This window comes from Pseudopipra pipra, chromosome 8 (assembly GCF_036250125.1).
Source record: "Pseudopipra pipra isolate bDixPip1 chromosome 8, bDixPip1.hap1, whole genome shotgun sequence".
Taxonomy (NCBI): domain Eukaryota; kingdom Metazoa; phylum Chordata; class Aves; order Passeriformes; family Pipridae; genus Pseudopipra; species Pseudopipra pipra.
This window is the reverse complement of record NC_087556.1, coordinates 15,267,995-15,284,565: the sequence shown is the minus strand read 5'-3', so window position 1 is coordinate 15,284,565 and position 16,571 is coordinate 15,267,995. Positions and strand designations below refer to the sequence as shown.

At 42.2% G+C, this 16,571-nt stretch overlaps 1 protein-coding gene across 6 annotated transcripts in view; it reads left to right on the top strand.

Annotated features, from left to right (window-relative positions):
* The first annotated feature begins 3,610 nt into the window (after positions 1-3,610).
* Positions 3,611-16,571, top strand: part of KAT6B (lysine acetyltransferase 6B) — a 108,828-nt gene continuing 95,867 nt past the window's right edge. For 4 of the 6 annotated variants that reach the window (XM_064662664.1, XM_064662662.1, XM_064662661.1 and 1 more), the window contains exons 1-2: positions 3,990-4,103; positions 10,871-11,766. In XM_064662664.1, the coding sequence (XP_064518734.1) occupies positions 11,146-11,766 (621 nt within the window). In that variant the 5' untranslated portion in view covers positions 3,990-4,103; positions 10,871-11,145. Of the gene's footprint in view, positions 3,713-3,989; positions 4,104-5,332; positions 5,544-10,870; positions 11,767-16,571 lie in introns of those variants that run through there. The other 2 variants (XM_064662659.1, XM_064662660.1) reach the window with 2 other exon arrangements.

Below are 16,571 nucleotides of genomic sequence, written 5' to 3'. Positions count from 1 at the left end.
TTTTGTGGCTTAATCTTTCAGATTAAATTACAATATAAAAGGCTGGCAATAAATATCACAAATGAAAAAAAGAAGAGGCTGTTTCAGTTCAGAAGGAATATGAGGCTGAAGGATAGGGTTACAGGGAAGTTGCTGGCAGATGAGCTAAGTAGAAGAGGTGTTATGGGTAAAGAATACATGTGTTCAGCTCATTGACAGGGACATGCTGGGGTGCAGAGGCTGGGAAGAAACTCGCTGCACTCTTAAGATGAAATTTCTCCCCAAGGTCACTTCTTTCGACAGCATATGCCAGGAGTTGCAATTTCCAGGTGACTGTAGTCATATATGTGGTTATGTGTAATAACATTAGAAGGAACATCCTGGCTTTGTTGAAGTCATAGGAGGTTTTGCCAGACTTTGGTGGGGGTCAAGACTTTACCCTCTAGAAGCTCCAAAGATAAATAGGGATCTGTCACCATACCAACACGGACAACTGTATAATTGTTTCTAAATATGTAACAGCCCCACTAGTTCTAATGGAACTGCATCAGTGATTAAAGCCCTCACAGGGAAATTCTTAATATGGCAGTAATTTCATGCACAAGAATTTTCTTACTGATTTCAAATGAGTGTTCAAACTCTAATTTAGCATTCTTTTTTGTCTACTGATGAATTTGTTCTGCATATGTCTGGGCTTCATTTAAGCAGTACTCTCCCGCATGTCTTACACCACTACTATACATACAGCAATTTTCAGATTTTGATTTTGAGAACTGAATTTAATTCAGACCATGCTCAGTCCTTAACTTCTTGCTTTCTCTCACTTGGGATCCAAAAAATAGCAGCATACATGCAATTTTACAATAATCCTAATGACTTTTGGAGAGAAAGATATGCTTACTACACACACTACAATATAGATGTGCAATCCAATATATTTTTCCCTGGGGTGTGTGTGGGGGTGACTATCCTTTAAATAAGTTTATTTAAAACATAATAAAAGCGAAGAGATTAATAGAACAAAGTGAAATGGGCCACAGTACTTCTTTCTACAAGCAGGCACAAGAGAGTAATTTTGATTTTAGATACTTTTCTTTTAATACCAAGGACATCTTTTTAGCAGATGGAATGGATGTATTCAATGTATAGGTGTTTAGGCACCTGTTACTGATCAGGGGAATTAGTTGTTGTACTTCATCAGTTTTAGGTGGCTATGGGAGAGAAATCCCCCAAAGTCTGACTGTAGAAGATATACTAAAATGTTTTAGAATTTTATTGCTTACACTAACTTTGTGGATGGGCTTATAACTTTGCCATAGATATTTTTAATATAGGCTTGAGTTTTTTTCATACAATAAACCAAAAATATTTCTTATTTGGATTACAAACCAAAATGCACACAACATATTAGACATTCTCAATTGCATCCAAAGTGTTTCAGGTATTTATGGCTTCTCTGTGTAAAATGCACTGTCTCAAACTGAACTGCACTAAATTCCCACGATGTCATTTTTTTGAAGTTATTATTCTGGGAAATAGTATAATTTACAGTGATAGTGGATCTAAGTTTGCTGGATGATGATTCATGTATAAAGAGGGTCATGTGCTTAACTTTACAATTTACATAATGTTAGGTACACAACAAATGTCAAGATCCATAGGAGTCTCTCTTCAAACAAAAGATTCTTGAATATGTTAAAAACTGGAACAAAAGACCCAATGACATTGTCCTATAAAATTTATTTTTAGGAAAAATTTATTTTATATTAAGAAAAAAGAATGGAATTATTTAAACCAGAGATTTTATGATTTTTCTCGGTGCTATTACTTATGTCTTCAACACACTTGTAATTTCAAAATGGCCAAACAGATTATCGAGTTTTCTAGAGTGTTTTGTTTCCCAAACTGGGATGTGGCTATGACAAGTTTCAGTTTCAAAAAATTATTTTTATGTTTTTACCACTAACCAAGTTGTAAATTTCCCAGAAAGGAAAAAAAAAAAGAAGTTTATAATGGAAATGTTGACACAACACTCAGAATAGTGTTGCAAATGTGACACTCTGCTACAAATTCTGCTGTAATGATTTATATTGTTTCCAATAATTTAAAAGTGATTTTAAATCACAGCCAGGTCCTGCATAATACATAAACCTTGACGGATTCTCCAATGGGCATTAGGTCACTACACATTTCAATTTCCCACTCTATGTTTAAAAGGCTGCATCTGGAAGTTAAAAGACTAAAACCTCAGTCAATGGTTATGGTATGATAGATACATGCTGGAATATTATTTTCACCCAGTAGCTTTCTGTAAGTAGGTCATACAATTTTACAGTGCTCTGAAACATTACCAAAGATTTTCCTTTTACAGTATCTCCAGGAATTGACTCTGAAAAAGTTGCACTAAACCTTAATGCTTATTATTTTATAACGGAAACTTTGTTCACTTGCCGGTTCTCGTGCAGTACATCATCTAGGAAGGACCTTTGAAATTTATTGTACAAGGTAATTTTCCACCCACTGTAAAAGATTTTTTTTTTTTTAATTTATTTTTATATTTTTTTCTTTGGGACCAGATATTTTTAGAAAACTTTGCAGGCAGGCACCTAATGCAACACATCACCCACAAGATGGGGAAAAGAGGATGTTGAGGAAAGACTTCTGAGATGGTCAAGTTTGGGAAGATGGTGGGATGTCTACTTGGTTCTTGCTTGAGTAGATGTTCAGGTAGGAGATTGCCTTTTTCTCCTTTGCCTGGTACCGTGTGGGATGTACCCCATGGTATTTTGTCATGCCATGCTTGGGTGAAAACTGATGTTTGGGTAAAAGTGATGTTTGCTGGACGTAACTGAGAAAACCATCACATGTAGTACTAAAACTTTGACATGGTGAGTGGCCTTTGGCAACACAGCTCAAGACAGGGTGGAGAAAACGTTTAAATGAGTTTTAAGTCCATACGTGTTATCACCTTGTTCTTTAAAACGCATTTCTCGTAACATCTTGTTACATGTACAAACTCCATGGGAGGACAACATCTGTGACTTGTTCACTCTGCTTCCATCCCTCGGACTAATTATGGTCGCCTCAAGCACAGCCCTCTTTCCTCCGGACCGAGAGTGCTCGAGCCCTTTGGGAAGCACTGGCTCTCCAAAGCCTGCCTGTGGTGGTGCTCCCATCGGGACGTTTTAAATCGCCCCATGTTGGACGGGAAGCCCGGCGCGACCCCCCGAGAGCGGCCAAGGGCCCCCCGGGAGGCGCCTGTGGCCGCTCCCCTACAGCCGCCTTCCCGCCCTGGGGACGCGCCGCCCCCCAAACTTTGTCGCCTGGAATCCCCCTTTCTCTCACCGCCCCCCCCCCCCCCCCCCGCTTTTTCTTTTCTTTTTTTTTTTTTTAGGGGAAAAAGCTAGGGGGAAGCTCAATTTCCCACTTGCCAACAGCAGATAAAAAAGTGGGGAGGGACCTCTTCTGTCACAGCCTATGTAGATTAACCTTTCAATTAGCTGTTATCAGGTCCTGTGTCTTAGCACCAGTCCCCGCAATCTGCGTCCGCCCGCACCGGGGAGGCTGGAGGTCTGGGGTGGGTTTCTGTTTTAATTTCTAAATTAATGATAATTGCTCGCGTGGCTCCCTTCCCCCGCCGAGAGCTGAACGCGTGTGTCTGATCTGCCCGTCCACCTTTTAGTATTTTGGAGTGAGAAGAGGAGCCCCGCGGAGGAGGAGGAGGGGAGACAAGGTATTCTCTCTGTATTCATCTTCTTTTTTCCCCTCTCGCGGAAGGGCTTAGGGAAGGTAACTGGTGCAATCAATCCGCTGGCTGGGGATTCCCTCCACCCCCTCCCCGGCTCGTCTGGCTCTCCTGGCTGGGTTTCTTCAGTGTGTATGTGTTTGGGGAAGGGGGTGGGGGGAGGCTGTGTTGTTGTTGTGTTCCTGGCTCTGGTTGCAGCCAGGAGAGAGAGCGAGCGGGCGAGCGAGAGACAGAGCGGAGAGAGCGAGCGAGCGAGAGAGAGAGAGGAGCCGCGATCGCGTTTCAGGGGCAGCACATTCCGCAGGAACCGCTGCTGCAGAAACACACACGGGCAGAGAAAGGAGGTCATTGCAAGCAAAGGGGGGAACCTGCATCGGAGGTTAGATTCCCAGGAGTTTATGTGGGGGATAACAGGGAGCATGCGATGGGTTTTGTTTTGCACTGGGTGACAGGCTGCAATTTGCCATAATAACCCCCTTTCCCTCCCCTCTCCCAGCGCAGGGGGCTTGTCACTAGGCTGGGTACTTTTTTTCCTTTTGCACTGGAGGCTGATGCACGTGTTTGCAGACACTTGTGCTGGGTAAATGCATTGCAATGCTCTGCGTTTTGCAGGGGAGGGGGAGCAGCAGCAGCAGGAGGTGATGGCTGGGTTGGATGGGGTGGGGAGAGGGGGAATGGAGTGGCGGAGGGAAGCAGGGGATGGCTGAGGTTTTTGTGTTGCATGTTCCCACCCTGTCTTTCTGAGGCGGTAATTGTTCCTTCGCAGACGGGGTGACAGAGAAGTCCCTGTGCTTCGCATGGCGAAACTTGCAGGGACCTGCATGTGGCTGTAGAGCTGGGAGTCATTGTCGTCGTCCCCGTTCCCACCCCCTCCTCCCCTCCCTTGGCGGTGTGGGGCGTGTGTGTGCGCGATAAGCGGCTGCCAGTGCCAGGCACCTTGGGAGGGTTATGCTGGGAGCACGCTGCTCCATCTCGCCCGCCCGGGCGAGGGGCAGGCTCTGAGGCACGCGCGTGACGCTCAATATTTAAGGCCGCTCATTAGTGTGTGTCGCGCGCCCGCCCGCCCTGCCGCGCTGGTTCAGGCCGCCGCCGGTGTCTCGGCAGCGCTCGCCCTCCCGAACAAACTTCGGCAGGGAGCGGGTGGGGCGGCGGCGGGGGGAGGGCGGCGGGGCCGGGGAGCCCGGACGGACGGCAGAGGTGGCCAACGGGAGGGCGGGATTGCGGGAGGTCCCGCCCCCGCTGGCGGCGGGTGACCAATGGCGAGCGCCCGAGGCCCGGCAGCGGGGCGGGAGGGAGGGCGGGACGCGCGGGTGTGTGGCGGCGGCGGCGGCCAGTGGGAGCCACGGAGAGCCGCCGGCCCCGCCCCTGCCCGCGGGTGGGCGGGGCTGGGCCTGGAGGGAAGGGGCGCGCCGCCTGATTGACACGCGCCGCTCGCCAATGGGAGAGGCCGACTGGTTGCTGGGCGGGACGGGCCCGGTGTGGGCTGGTGATGGACAGCGCCCCGCGGCCAATGAGCGCGCGGCGGCGTGCGCGGCGCGGGCCAATGGCGGCGGGCGGCGGGCGGGGCGCGGGGTAGGTAAGGTTTTAATGAGCCTCCATTGGGCTGTAATCAGTGTCATGTCGGATTCACGTTAAGTACAACAGGGCGAGACAAAATGGCGGCGTAGGTGCGCCGAGCCGCGCGCGGCGGCGGCGGGGCGGGCGCGGCGGCGGCGGGCAGCGCAGAGCGGGGCGGGCGGCCCGGCGGCGGCAGCGGCCGAGGAGCCGGCAGCAGGGGGAGCCGCTGCGGCGCCCGGAGGAGGCTCCTCCCCCCGCGGAGGTGAGTGGTACCGGGGGGGTCTCACCTGCCTCCCGCGGGGGACACGCGGCCGCCGCCCCCGCGGAGTGGGTGCGGGTGTCCACCCGTCCTCGTCTTCTGGCGGCCGCCCTGCCTGGCCGGCGGCGTCGCCGTGCCCCGGGGAACAGAGCCTGCGGGATGGGGGTCCCTGCCTTTGGGATGGCAAATCCCGGATTGGGGCTGGGAGCGCTCGGGAGCCAGCCCCGGCTCGGCCCCTGTCACAGGCAACAATGCCTTGGCTCCGGGCTCCCGGCGTTGCACGTCTCCCTGACTGGGGTGTAAGTTGGGGAGGGGGATGGTCCAGCTGTGATGCCACGTTTGGGGAGTGATGTTCTCACTGTGTGTTCTTTGCCTGGACCTCACCTTTAGCACTCTGGCACTTGGAAATAACCCGCTCTGCAAAGAGCAGATGGATACCCACCCCGTTGCTTAAAATCACTGTCCCAAGAAGAAGTGTTTCCAGTGAAACCCTCTTTCCAGGTGAACTGCTGGCACTGAATATGACCTTCCTGCATTCCTCGATACCGTGTTTTAAAGTGCTCAGAACTTCAGTGGGAGAGGGTGGGAAGGTTGAATTTGGTGTCATGATGTGCTGATGCCGTTCCCTCCGGTGGCGCTTGCTGCTGTCATGTTGTGAGATGACAAACCAGATTGTGGGGTATCTCAGAGCACAAACACTTCCATCAGTTCGTTTCACATGTGCCATTCTTCTCTCCACACCCTCAAGTCTTAGGTGTAGTTTTGAAGTTACTGTGATGTGTCCACATCTGTCTCTTTAAAGCCTGTGCAAGTGTCATTGCCCTTCCTTATTATTATTGGAATCTCTTGTGTAAAGAATAAAACAATAGTTGGCTTTATGATCTGAGTAATTTTAAGGGTGACATGTGTGCTGTGAGTCCTTGCCAGGATCTGCTTTCTTCCTGTCTTTTTGTAGGTGCATGTATTTTGCAATAGTGAAACAACTATCTTGCCTGTTTTGCATCATTAATTGAGATGGGGGTGGAATACAGAGTTGATTAGTTGCAGAATTCTAAGCAATGGCTTGGAGGAAAGGAGAATGGCAAAAATGGAATGCAATGGCAGTCTTCTCTTCTTCCTTCTCCTCTGCTGCAATCCTTACCTGACCCTGATGCTGCAGCAGAGAGCTGGCCCTGCTGGTGCTTCTCCTGAGTGTGTGCAGAGCAGGTAGGAGGGAGCAGAATGAAACTGTGCTTCACAGGTCACCCTCAGGTTGCACAAGTTGCTGTCATCTCCCCCTGCTGCATCCTCTTCCCCGGCCTTTTATTCTTTTTTTTTTCTTTTTTTTTTTTTTAAATACCTGTGTTAAGCTCAGTTTTTAAAAGTCTAACTCTGTTTATGTTTAAGACAGTCAAAGCAGATTTTTTTCATTCATTTTTCAACAAAATTACTTTAGATTGTATGTTATGATACCTGTGTAGTAACTTTATTTTGTTTCTGGGAGAGAGGAGAGTAGCTTTTTTTGTTGCTGTTTTTCTGACTACACAGCTTGTTTTCGCAATCTGGATCACTTGGAAGTAATTCCAGGTACTAGTTCAGGCCAAAAAACCACCTTATTAGAGGATTATGGGATTACTGATGACACCTGAGATTGAAGTGTTCAGTCAGTGCATTCTTTAATTATAATCAGCTGTGCAATAGGTGTGTGCTTTATAAAGGACATATTTGCATTCATTCTAAATCCCAAGCTGCAATTTTGCAACATCTTTGTATTTATCTGATAATTTATGACCTAGGTAAAGGGACAAGCCTTGACTAGAGATCCCTTTTCATATTTTAAAGGTAATGTGTTTTATTTCACCCTCTGAATGCTTATGTTCTTCAGCTCTTCGGTAGCAGACTTACTGTCAGACTTGGTCAGTAATATAGTACAGGCAGACTTTCTCAAATGCTTTTATTTTCAAAGGAAGATACCATAAAGTAAAAGCTGAAATATGACAAATTATGTAGGAAGAACTTAATGACTGTTGCCATGAAATTTGGAAGTTGTCCTGTGCATTTAACAGAATGGAAAATCTAATCTGTGATTGGATGGTGCTGTTGAGGCTTTGAGTAAAAGTTAGTCAGCTACAAGGGGAGGAAGATTAATAAATAGCCATGAGTGCCTGATAGTAATTTATAACCACTTCTTTAAAATTAGTATTTCCTCAAAATCAGTTGGGTAATCATCACACTTTTTGTTTTAAATGACATATGACCACCTTTTTGTGCTTTTGGTAAAATTACATTCTAAACTTAGTAACCTGAATGTAATTTTGAACTTCTGTGTGCCCTCTTATGTTGAATCTTGAACATTTGTTTCTAAAATGATTTGTTTTCTTTTTATCCAGTCACTTGGCATGTAAACGTATGTATTGCCAACCTTGGATTAATCTGTCTAAACTTGATTTTTGAGAGACCTTTTTAATGTATAGCTCCAGAATCACTCAACTGAATTATTTTGCTGGGAAAGATGTTAGTAAGAGGTTATTCTGAATTTTACATACGGTGGACCTTGTCGTACCCGTTGTGGAGGTCAGGGTGCTGCACTTTAGGTACATATGCACTCCAAGTGGCAAAGTAACAGAGGCTCTGGATGGTGGCAAAACAATTAAAAACTTGGATTGGATGTGCTTTGCATGGTTTCCCGAGGCAGAATGAACTTAGATTCTGTTGCAAGGTGTGAATTTAAGATGTCTTGATTTTTTTTCTCCTGAAATATCCTGTTCTGTGTGTTGGAAACTCTGTGTTCCTGCTGATATACTCTACTAGTGTTGATTTAGTAGGCTCCACCATGCAGGAGGTTGTATTACATATAGGGAGTTTTAAGTAAATAAGTAAAAAATTAGTTCTGAATGTATATGGCTGTGAAATTCCTGTACCAAGCAGCAGACGTTATATGAAGATACAGATTTATGCTAACCTTTTGCCACAGTCACTGGCCAATAAAAATTCCTGTAACCCACACGTTACAGCATTTATACTGAAATGTTCCTCGGTTTCCAGGTGCTTGGAACAGACCCTGTACTGTATGTTCTGGAATTTAATGGAAGTGATGTGGTTGCTTGTATGAAATTTAATACAACAGTACTGCAGTAGATGTAAAAATGAGGCAAGTACGTCTGACTCAGCAAATGCACTGTTCAGAATTTAATTAAGTCGTGACTATCTTAATGAAGACTCATAGTAGAACAGCCTAAGTAAATAACTGTAAAGGTAGCTTTCTAGGAATCTGAGGCTTTATATGTAGCTACAGAGAACTTCCAAATCTATAGGCAGAGTGTATCAAATAGTCTAAATGTGAGTGAGCTTTGCTATATAGAGTTCTGCTGTGTTGTGTTACTGTATTTTCAGTGTCAGATATGAGAGAATTTGTAGGATTCATAATACCATGGAAACTCTTTTCTTCCCTGTATTTGTCTGCATTTTGTAGCTACAGTGTTATTTTGGAATTATCTGACAACAGTGAACATAAACAATTCTGTTAGGAAAAGAATGGCTTTTGGTAGCTGGAGTAAATTAAAATGTCTGTTTACAGAACAAGTTATTGTTTGATTACAAATACTTGAAATACGCTGAACTGTTATCAAATACAACTTACATGAGTACAGTCTGGAAGCAAGAAACAGGATCCAATCTATGTAGATCAATAGGGCTCAGTATATGAGCCAGTTAAACATTCAGGCCCTGCATTTGCATCAGGAATGTATCTTTTCAGTCTGGCAGTAAGTTGAATTTTCAAATTCATAAATCTGAAAAATGTTTAAGCTTCAATCAGATTCATAAAATGAATTGATTAATATTTTGACTATTTGGACAAAGAAGAATTTTATATTCACCAGTAACCAGCTGTTCTTTTGTTCCTAATCCTGTTTTGTAGGTATAATAATGTGTGAAACACGATCTGGAGTTTGTATTTAAAGACATTTTTGAGGCAGTAGAGGGAGGAGAAGATATGGGACCAAAAGTGGGGTTTTTTTACTCATTGTCTTTGCAGTTGCAGAGAAATCTTTTTAACAATTTGAAAATAATTTAGGTTGCTGCATCAATTCAGGTTTTTTCCTGTTTATAATTTACTTAAGTTTTTGAACATGATTGAAATGTGAGATGACTTGAATACATGAATAAAGATGAAGTCCAAGACTTGTGTACTTATAGGTGATATTGTTATTTATAGGCTGCTTGCCATAGCTTTATAAGTGTAGTTGCAGATTAACTCATTGTAGATTTTGCTGCGAATCTTCTACTTTACAAGATAACCCATTTATTGAGAATGAAAATTTTCCCCTTCTGGTTTTTGTTTTCCTTTGATTCAAAGTAATTATACAATATAATGTCTCCAAGTTCTCTCACATTTCATGACAGAAAAAAGTAATACCTCACATATATTTGTTTACTCATTAGGCAACTAGTGTCTTGGTTTAATTTGTGTGACTTTTTAAATTGTTTAGAGTTTTTTCTTTTATTTTCCTACAGAATGAATAAACTCCTGATCAAATTTTCTTTCAGGTTTCTTTAAGTTTTTGTAGCCACTGAATTTTCTACTGGAGTGATGTATTCCTTAATAAGTAAATAAAATTGTTAAACTGTGAGTCACCAAAACATATTTCGTCAATATGACCTCTTTATATATCTTCATGCTGACAGCTTATTTATGTGAAAATGCCTCCTGTTACTTTGCTTTCATTTCTGTTCCTAAGAGTACCTGCAGTAAGACATGCCTCTGTACTGCATGTCTTAAAATGAGAAGTGCCTTTGTGATTCTTTTTGGGCTTGTAGGGTGCCTAAGTATCAATGAAGGATGTCATATTTGTAACTTGTTTCTCATATTTTGGTTTTGATTTTTGAGTTGTATAATTGACATGGCACGACACTTAGAGACAGCATAATGTCAGAAAAGGCAGTGGTTAATAATTCATCTTTCATTGGTTGAGGGTTTGTGTTTTTTGTTTGTTTGGGTTTTCTAGTGCTTGTATAATCCATGCAAAAATGATTTGTGGGCAATTTGATTTAGAGAATATTTTCAGATCCCTGGCTGAATGGAAATTGTCCAACAACTCAGTAGTAGGTTAAGTGTTGGGGTAATGGAGTTTGGAAAGCTAAGTCCACTGAATGTTATGAGAAGTAGAAGAATTTCATGGTGACTTGTTCATTGTGGAGTGGGAATTGGAGACTTTTATGTAATCTCACAAAGATTTTTGCATACTGCAGCATCTACAGTATGAATGCATGGTCTGAATGCATTCTGTTTCTTTTTAATACTTAACATTAACTATATTCTCTCCCTGCCTCTTGTTTTTTCTTTCTTAAAGGTTGCAACAAACTTTCTTGTAAGGACGTACCTGTACCATCACGGATGAATCCTTTCTGCCTTTCCATGACAGTAAAGTAACTGGAAGGTTCAGTCAGCAGGTATTTCCCTGCCTTTTCCAACTCCTCAGGGTGGATATTTTTGCGATGCATCCAAGCAGAGTCTGCAATCCTTTCATTTGTGTTTGAGGTGTGAACAACCTCTGAAGGGTCTGCTAAAAGGATAAGGAGGAACCTCTATGGGTAACTCTTGGCTGGAAACAATTACTGGTCAACCATGGTAAAACTTGCCAACCCTCTTTATACGGAGTGGATTCTAGAAGCTATACAAAAAGTTAAAAAGCAAAAGCAAAGGCCTTCTGAAGAGAGAATATGTCATGCTGTTTGTGCTTCCCATGGATTAGATAAGAAGACTGTTTCGGAACAGCTGGAACTTAGTGTTCAAGATGGTTCTATTCTTAAAGTTACTAACAAAGGTCTTGCATCCTACAAGGACCCAGATAATCCTGGACGGTTTTCATGTGTTAAACCTGGCACTATTCCTAAATCTGTTAAGGGATCTAGAGGAGCTTGTAATGAGCTTCGTAATGTGGATTGGAATAAACTCTTGAGAAGAGCAATTGAAGGGCTTCAAGAGCCTAATGGCTCCTCCCTAAAAAACATAGAGAAGTATTTGAGAAGTCAAAATGACTTAGCAAATATTTTCAACAATCCTGCCTTTCAGCAGAGGTTGCGCCTGGGGGCCAAACGTGCTGTGAACAATGGGAGGTTACTGAAGGATGGTCCTCAGTATAGAGTGAATTATGGCAGTTTGGAAAGTAAAGGAGCTCCAAAATACTCCAGCACCTTCCCAGCTTCTCTTCCACCTGTCAGCCTTCTACCCCATGAAAAAGACCAGGTAAGTCTGAAAAACGAGCTAATGTAGTAATGCAAAAATTGCTCTTGTTATTCTTTGTTTATTTACCTAATGCAAAAATAATGTTTCTCCTTTTGCTTTATTTATCCATTTAAATGTATATAAGTGAGGATGCATGTCCAAGATCCATGCAGAATCAGTTCTGGTAAATGAAGTTGACTTAACTCCCTATGTCTTGTGGTTCTGCATTGGATAGTTTGCTCTGTGGATTTTCGGTAGACGAACAGAGCAGCAGGGAAGAGTACAGCTGTATGCTCTGTTGTAGGTGTGAGATTGTTCTGTCTTGCCTGGCAGACTGGCCTAGCTGAAATCTGCAGTGTAATTTGATTGTGGCCTTTTACCTTCATTTTCTGCCTGGATATACTGATTTTCTTGTGAACGTGAATCTGAAATGGGACTGGTAGGACTTGTGATGTTTAAGGCTGTTGGAATTATTATTTTTAAAGGTATTTGTATCATTAGCTTTAAAATTGTTAACTTTAGAATTACAATTAATATGAACTGTAGTTAATTAAAATATTCTAGTAAGAGGAGTGAAGGTTTTTAGAGTGACGATTTAAGCTCAGCTGCAGGATTCTCCTCCTGTTTCAGTTTTGTTGGACTACCTACGTGGGTTTATTTTTGCTATTACTTGTGTCTTGTTTTAAAGTTAATTGTTTACAGAGTTTAAGCCCTGAGGGAGAAAGGGCTATCAATTAGTATTTTGTTTATGAAAGGATAATGTCAAAGACATGTCTGCAGGCATTCTTTGATCATTTCCTATTTAGTGTGGTGAAGTGTGTTTGGAATTTTCAATGTACTTCAGGGGAAAAAAAGTTACCTGTTGTAGTCCAGTTGGCTTACTTAAAATACCTGGAAGTTTGTGGTTTATTTTTCTCCACCTCCCCTTTTCCCCCCTTCTGAGTGGTCAAGTTTAATGGCAGTTGTTTTAGACATGAAATAATCCAGACAGCTTGTAGAGGTGCTATCAGTGTCTCCTAGAAACTGCATGATGGCTTTCACTTGCCTTTTTCCTTTGGCTGATTGTTAGATGCTGGAGGGTGCTGAGTGTAAAGTGCTTGTGTTAGAATTATTGAGTGAGGTCTGTGAGAACAGTTGTTTATGGAACTGTCAGAGGTGACACTACCAAGGTCAGTTGTTGTAGCTTGATTTTTGTAAGCTTCTCTAAATAGATGTTAAATATGATTGCTTTTATATATGGATATCCATCTCTCCATTGGAATTCTTGGATATTTGAGGGATTCATGGGGCTTCATGCTCCATAATCAGAATGGAAATTCAGAAGTGCTGCATACTGTGCAATTACTGCTGCAGCCATAAATATTTAATTACTTGTAGTGGTAAAGCTGTATAAGTACTTTCAGAGTTTGTACTGTAATTCTGACACTGTAATGGCATGAGAAATTTGAAGGCTGGAGTACTGAGCAACAAAAGTAGCATGAATTCCATGGAAACAAAAATCTCCCTTGTTAGGCTACCTACTGGGACTGGCACCCATTGCAAGGAATGTTAGTTGGGTCACGGTGCTGAAAAAGCCATTACTGCCACATTAAAATACTGGTATAAGGATAAATCTGTCTTCTAGAAGTTAGCCAAACAAATCTGTTCTCTAGCAAGTGCTTTGGCAAGAAATAAGCTTTCATTTGGGTGCCTCAAAATTAGCAGTGTGACTTGCGTGTTTAAAAACTGTTCAACATACGCGTTTTTGCCTGACAAAAATAGTTTTGATGTGAGGTTGGTGAATCAGTAGTTGCATATTAGTGTAGTGCACTGTTTAGTTGTACTAGATGTGGCCCAGGTTACTGGGTAAATATATACAGACTTGTTTAAAATACATTATTTTTACTGTTTGTCAATCTGTGTAGCTTTAAATACTCTTAAGGGACAGTTTTGAAAGTAACTTACATAGATTGTCCCTGTTACTGGGATGTGACTCCATCTTCATTTGAAATTGATGTTAATTCTGGAATAAGAAAAATGACACTGCTAGGCTGTTTTTACTGGAAATATTTAAGTGACAATATGGGGCATGTCAAGATTATTTATTGAAATTTATACAATAAATGTATCCAACTGGCATCTCTTGGAAATGACTAGTTCTTGAAGAGGTTAAGTATTTTAAAGTTTTTGTCTCTTTCTCTAGCCTAGTGCAAGTAACATATGATTTTTTGTATGGCTAATTTTGTATGTTTTGGGGTTTTTTTGTTTTCAAGTATTAGAGGTGAAGTTCTAGTATCTCTTCTGTTGACTTTGCTTGAGGAGAAGGACAAATGGAAGGATGTGCAGAAGAAATCTGTTTTGATGACTGTGGAAGTTTGAGTAATTTTGATTGTTTTTCTTTCTTAATGCATAATTAGCATGTCATCGAGATGAGACAGTTAAAGGATTTGCTACACTGGAAGTGCATCAGAGATCTCTCTTTGTCAATCTGATCACTCACACTCATAGTACCAAAGGCAGACTCTGAACCTTTCTTCCTGAGGGAAAGGTGATCAGAAGAGATATAGTATGACCTGTGTGGGGGAGGGTGGTTGTGTTGCTTTGGGGCTTTTTGGTTTTGGGATTTTTATTTTTGTTTGTTTTCACCACCCACCCAAAGCATCAGAGTATGTAGTGCCCTGAGAAGATAAATACTGTTGCTGTGCAGTGCCACTGAAGTTAGTTTTGCAGAGCTGGAGCCTTGACTCCGTGACAGGAGTGTTGAGTGTTTTGCATTCTGTGGAGTACTTGGAACAGGGAGCTGGAAATACTAAATCTTTCTCTTAGCGGTGATGATATGGAGCTGTTTTTTTTGTCTCTGTATTAACTGGGTGATCCATTTCAGCTAGAATAGTCCTCTTGTTTCATTGTATATAGAAGTAGCTGCAGTTAGTTACAGCAATATAGCTTGCGTTGCCATGTTTCCTCCTGTTATCCACAGGCCTGGAAGAAAGCATTTGTGTAAAAATGGTATGTTTCCTTCAAGTGTTATTCTGACTCTCCTGGATTTGGGCAAAGGTATGTCAGCTCTGAGTTACAGCAAGAGGAAGCAAGCAGTGCAGCTGTTTAAATCTTTTTGCTCCATCCCTCTCCATTCCCTAGTGTGTGTGGAGGTTGCTTTTCCACCTCTATATGAAGAGATACAAGTACAAGGCTTATGGTAGGACAGGTTCTGTTGGAAGGTCAGTAGCTATCAGCAGGTATAGTGTCTAGGCTGTACATCATAAATGTAACAAGTAGTATAAATTGTATTTCAAAAGGACTTTCCAGTTATCCGAAGTATTCTGGTGGTTACATGGAGGTATTTTTTGTTTCCTAAACCCCCCCCTGCCCTCAAAACCCCCCTCAAACAAAGAAACAAAAAAAAACAGAAAAGCACATAGACAAGAAAGCAGAATAAGAATTAATTTTGTTGTGTCAATTTGATCTCGTGCACTTCACTATATTGTGGTGCATAGCTAAACATTGTAACTGCTCTTATGTGCTCTTCCTTATGTTCAGAGTATCTTGCATAGATGTCTTCTCTCTCACTTCACACCTTTTCTCACCCAGCATTTTCTGAAAAGGGCTGTATCAGTATGTTAACCAGAAAATGCAGTGTAAAAACTCGTTACATAGTAGAGAAGGGTGTGAACAGGGAGGAAAATTGAGTGATACTTAGCTTTTCAATAAGCATTTGAAGATTAAAATACACTTCTGAAAATGCAGCAAAGTGGTATTTAAAAGTCATGGTTAATTTTAAAAAGGGTGTTTAATTTATCTGTAATGGCATCAGTTGTAGAAAGGCAGGTTTGCTTGTGTTTTCTGAGTGTGGGCTGTATTGCTTCCTGTTTTCCTTGTCACTTGGATAGCCACTAGGAAGGTTCTACAGTTTGGGAACCCCATGTAACCTACTAGATCTTAGGAATTAGCCATCTCCTGAGCGCAAATGCCATGTGACTGTAAACTCAAAGACACAGATGTTTGTAGGCTGTAGGCAGCACTTTATTTGCTTATGTTTAAACATAATCTAGAAGGATAAATCCAGCTTTAAAAGGTGAAGAGGCAGTGGCCATTGTAACATTTTCAGAGGGCTGTAGGAATGTGTAGTGTATCTCAGTAGTTATGTCTCTATGTTCAGAATAATTAGTACTTAGAAAATAGCAGTTCAAATGGAGATGGCTTGATCTTGGTTCTCTTGAACACTCTCTTGAACAGCTCAGCAACTGTGGTTTCCATCTGATTCTTGGCATGAAAATTTTTATTAATCCCTCTTTCACTTTCAGTTTGTCTTTCTAAGCTGACTTTCATGCAAACCCAAACTTGTTTTATTAATTTTTTTATACCCTGAACTCCTATCTAATTTTGTTTTCACTGGCCTACGTACATTTAGCTTTTCAAAGTGTAACTTGGCATGGGTTGAATTTCAGTTTTCTGGTATGTAGCTTGTGCCAGTGCAGACACTGGGTGTTCCTCCTTCTGTCTTTCAGGCAAAGGGCCAATCTATAGCGAATTGCTTTTTTGGCATCCAGGCTCCTCCTTGCTCAGTTTTTCAGCTTCCTGCCTTCCTGTGGGTAGGCAGCAAGACCCTGTTGGTTGAGACTTCTAGTTGCCTCTGTCCTCTAGACTTCCCTAGAAAAGGGAGGCAGAAAGGAATTGCTGCTCAATGTGTCTTGCAGACTTACGCGTAAGGGGATATTTTTAATGCTGAACTTTGGGAACTGGCTTTACATGGTGTCTGAGCACCAGAATACAGTGATGGGGAAGTTTCTGTAAGAGAGTGTTTACAGTGCTACAGTTGAAGAGACTGTAGACTAGGAAATGAAAAA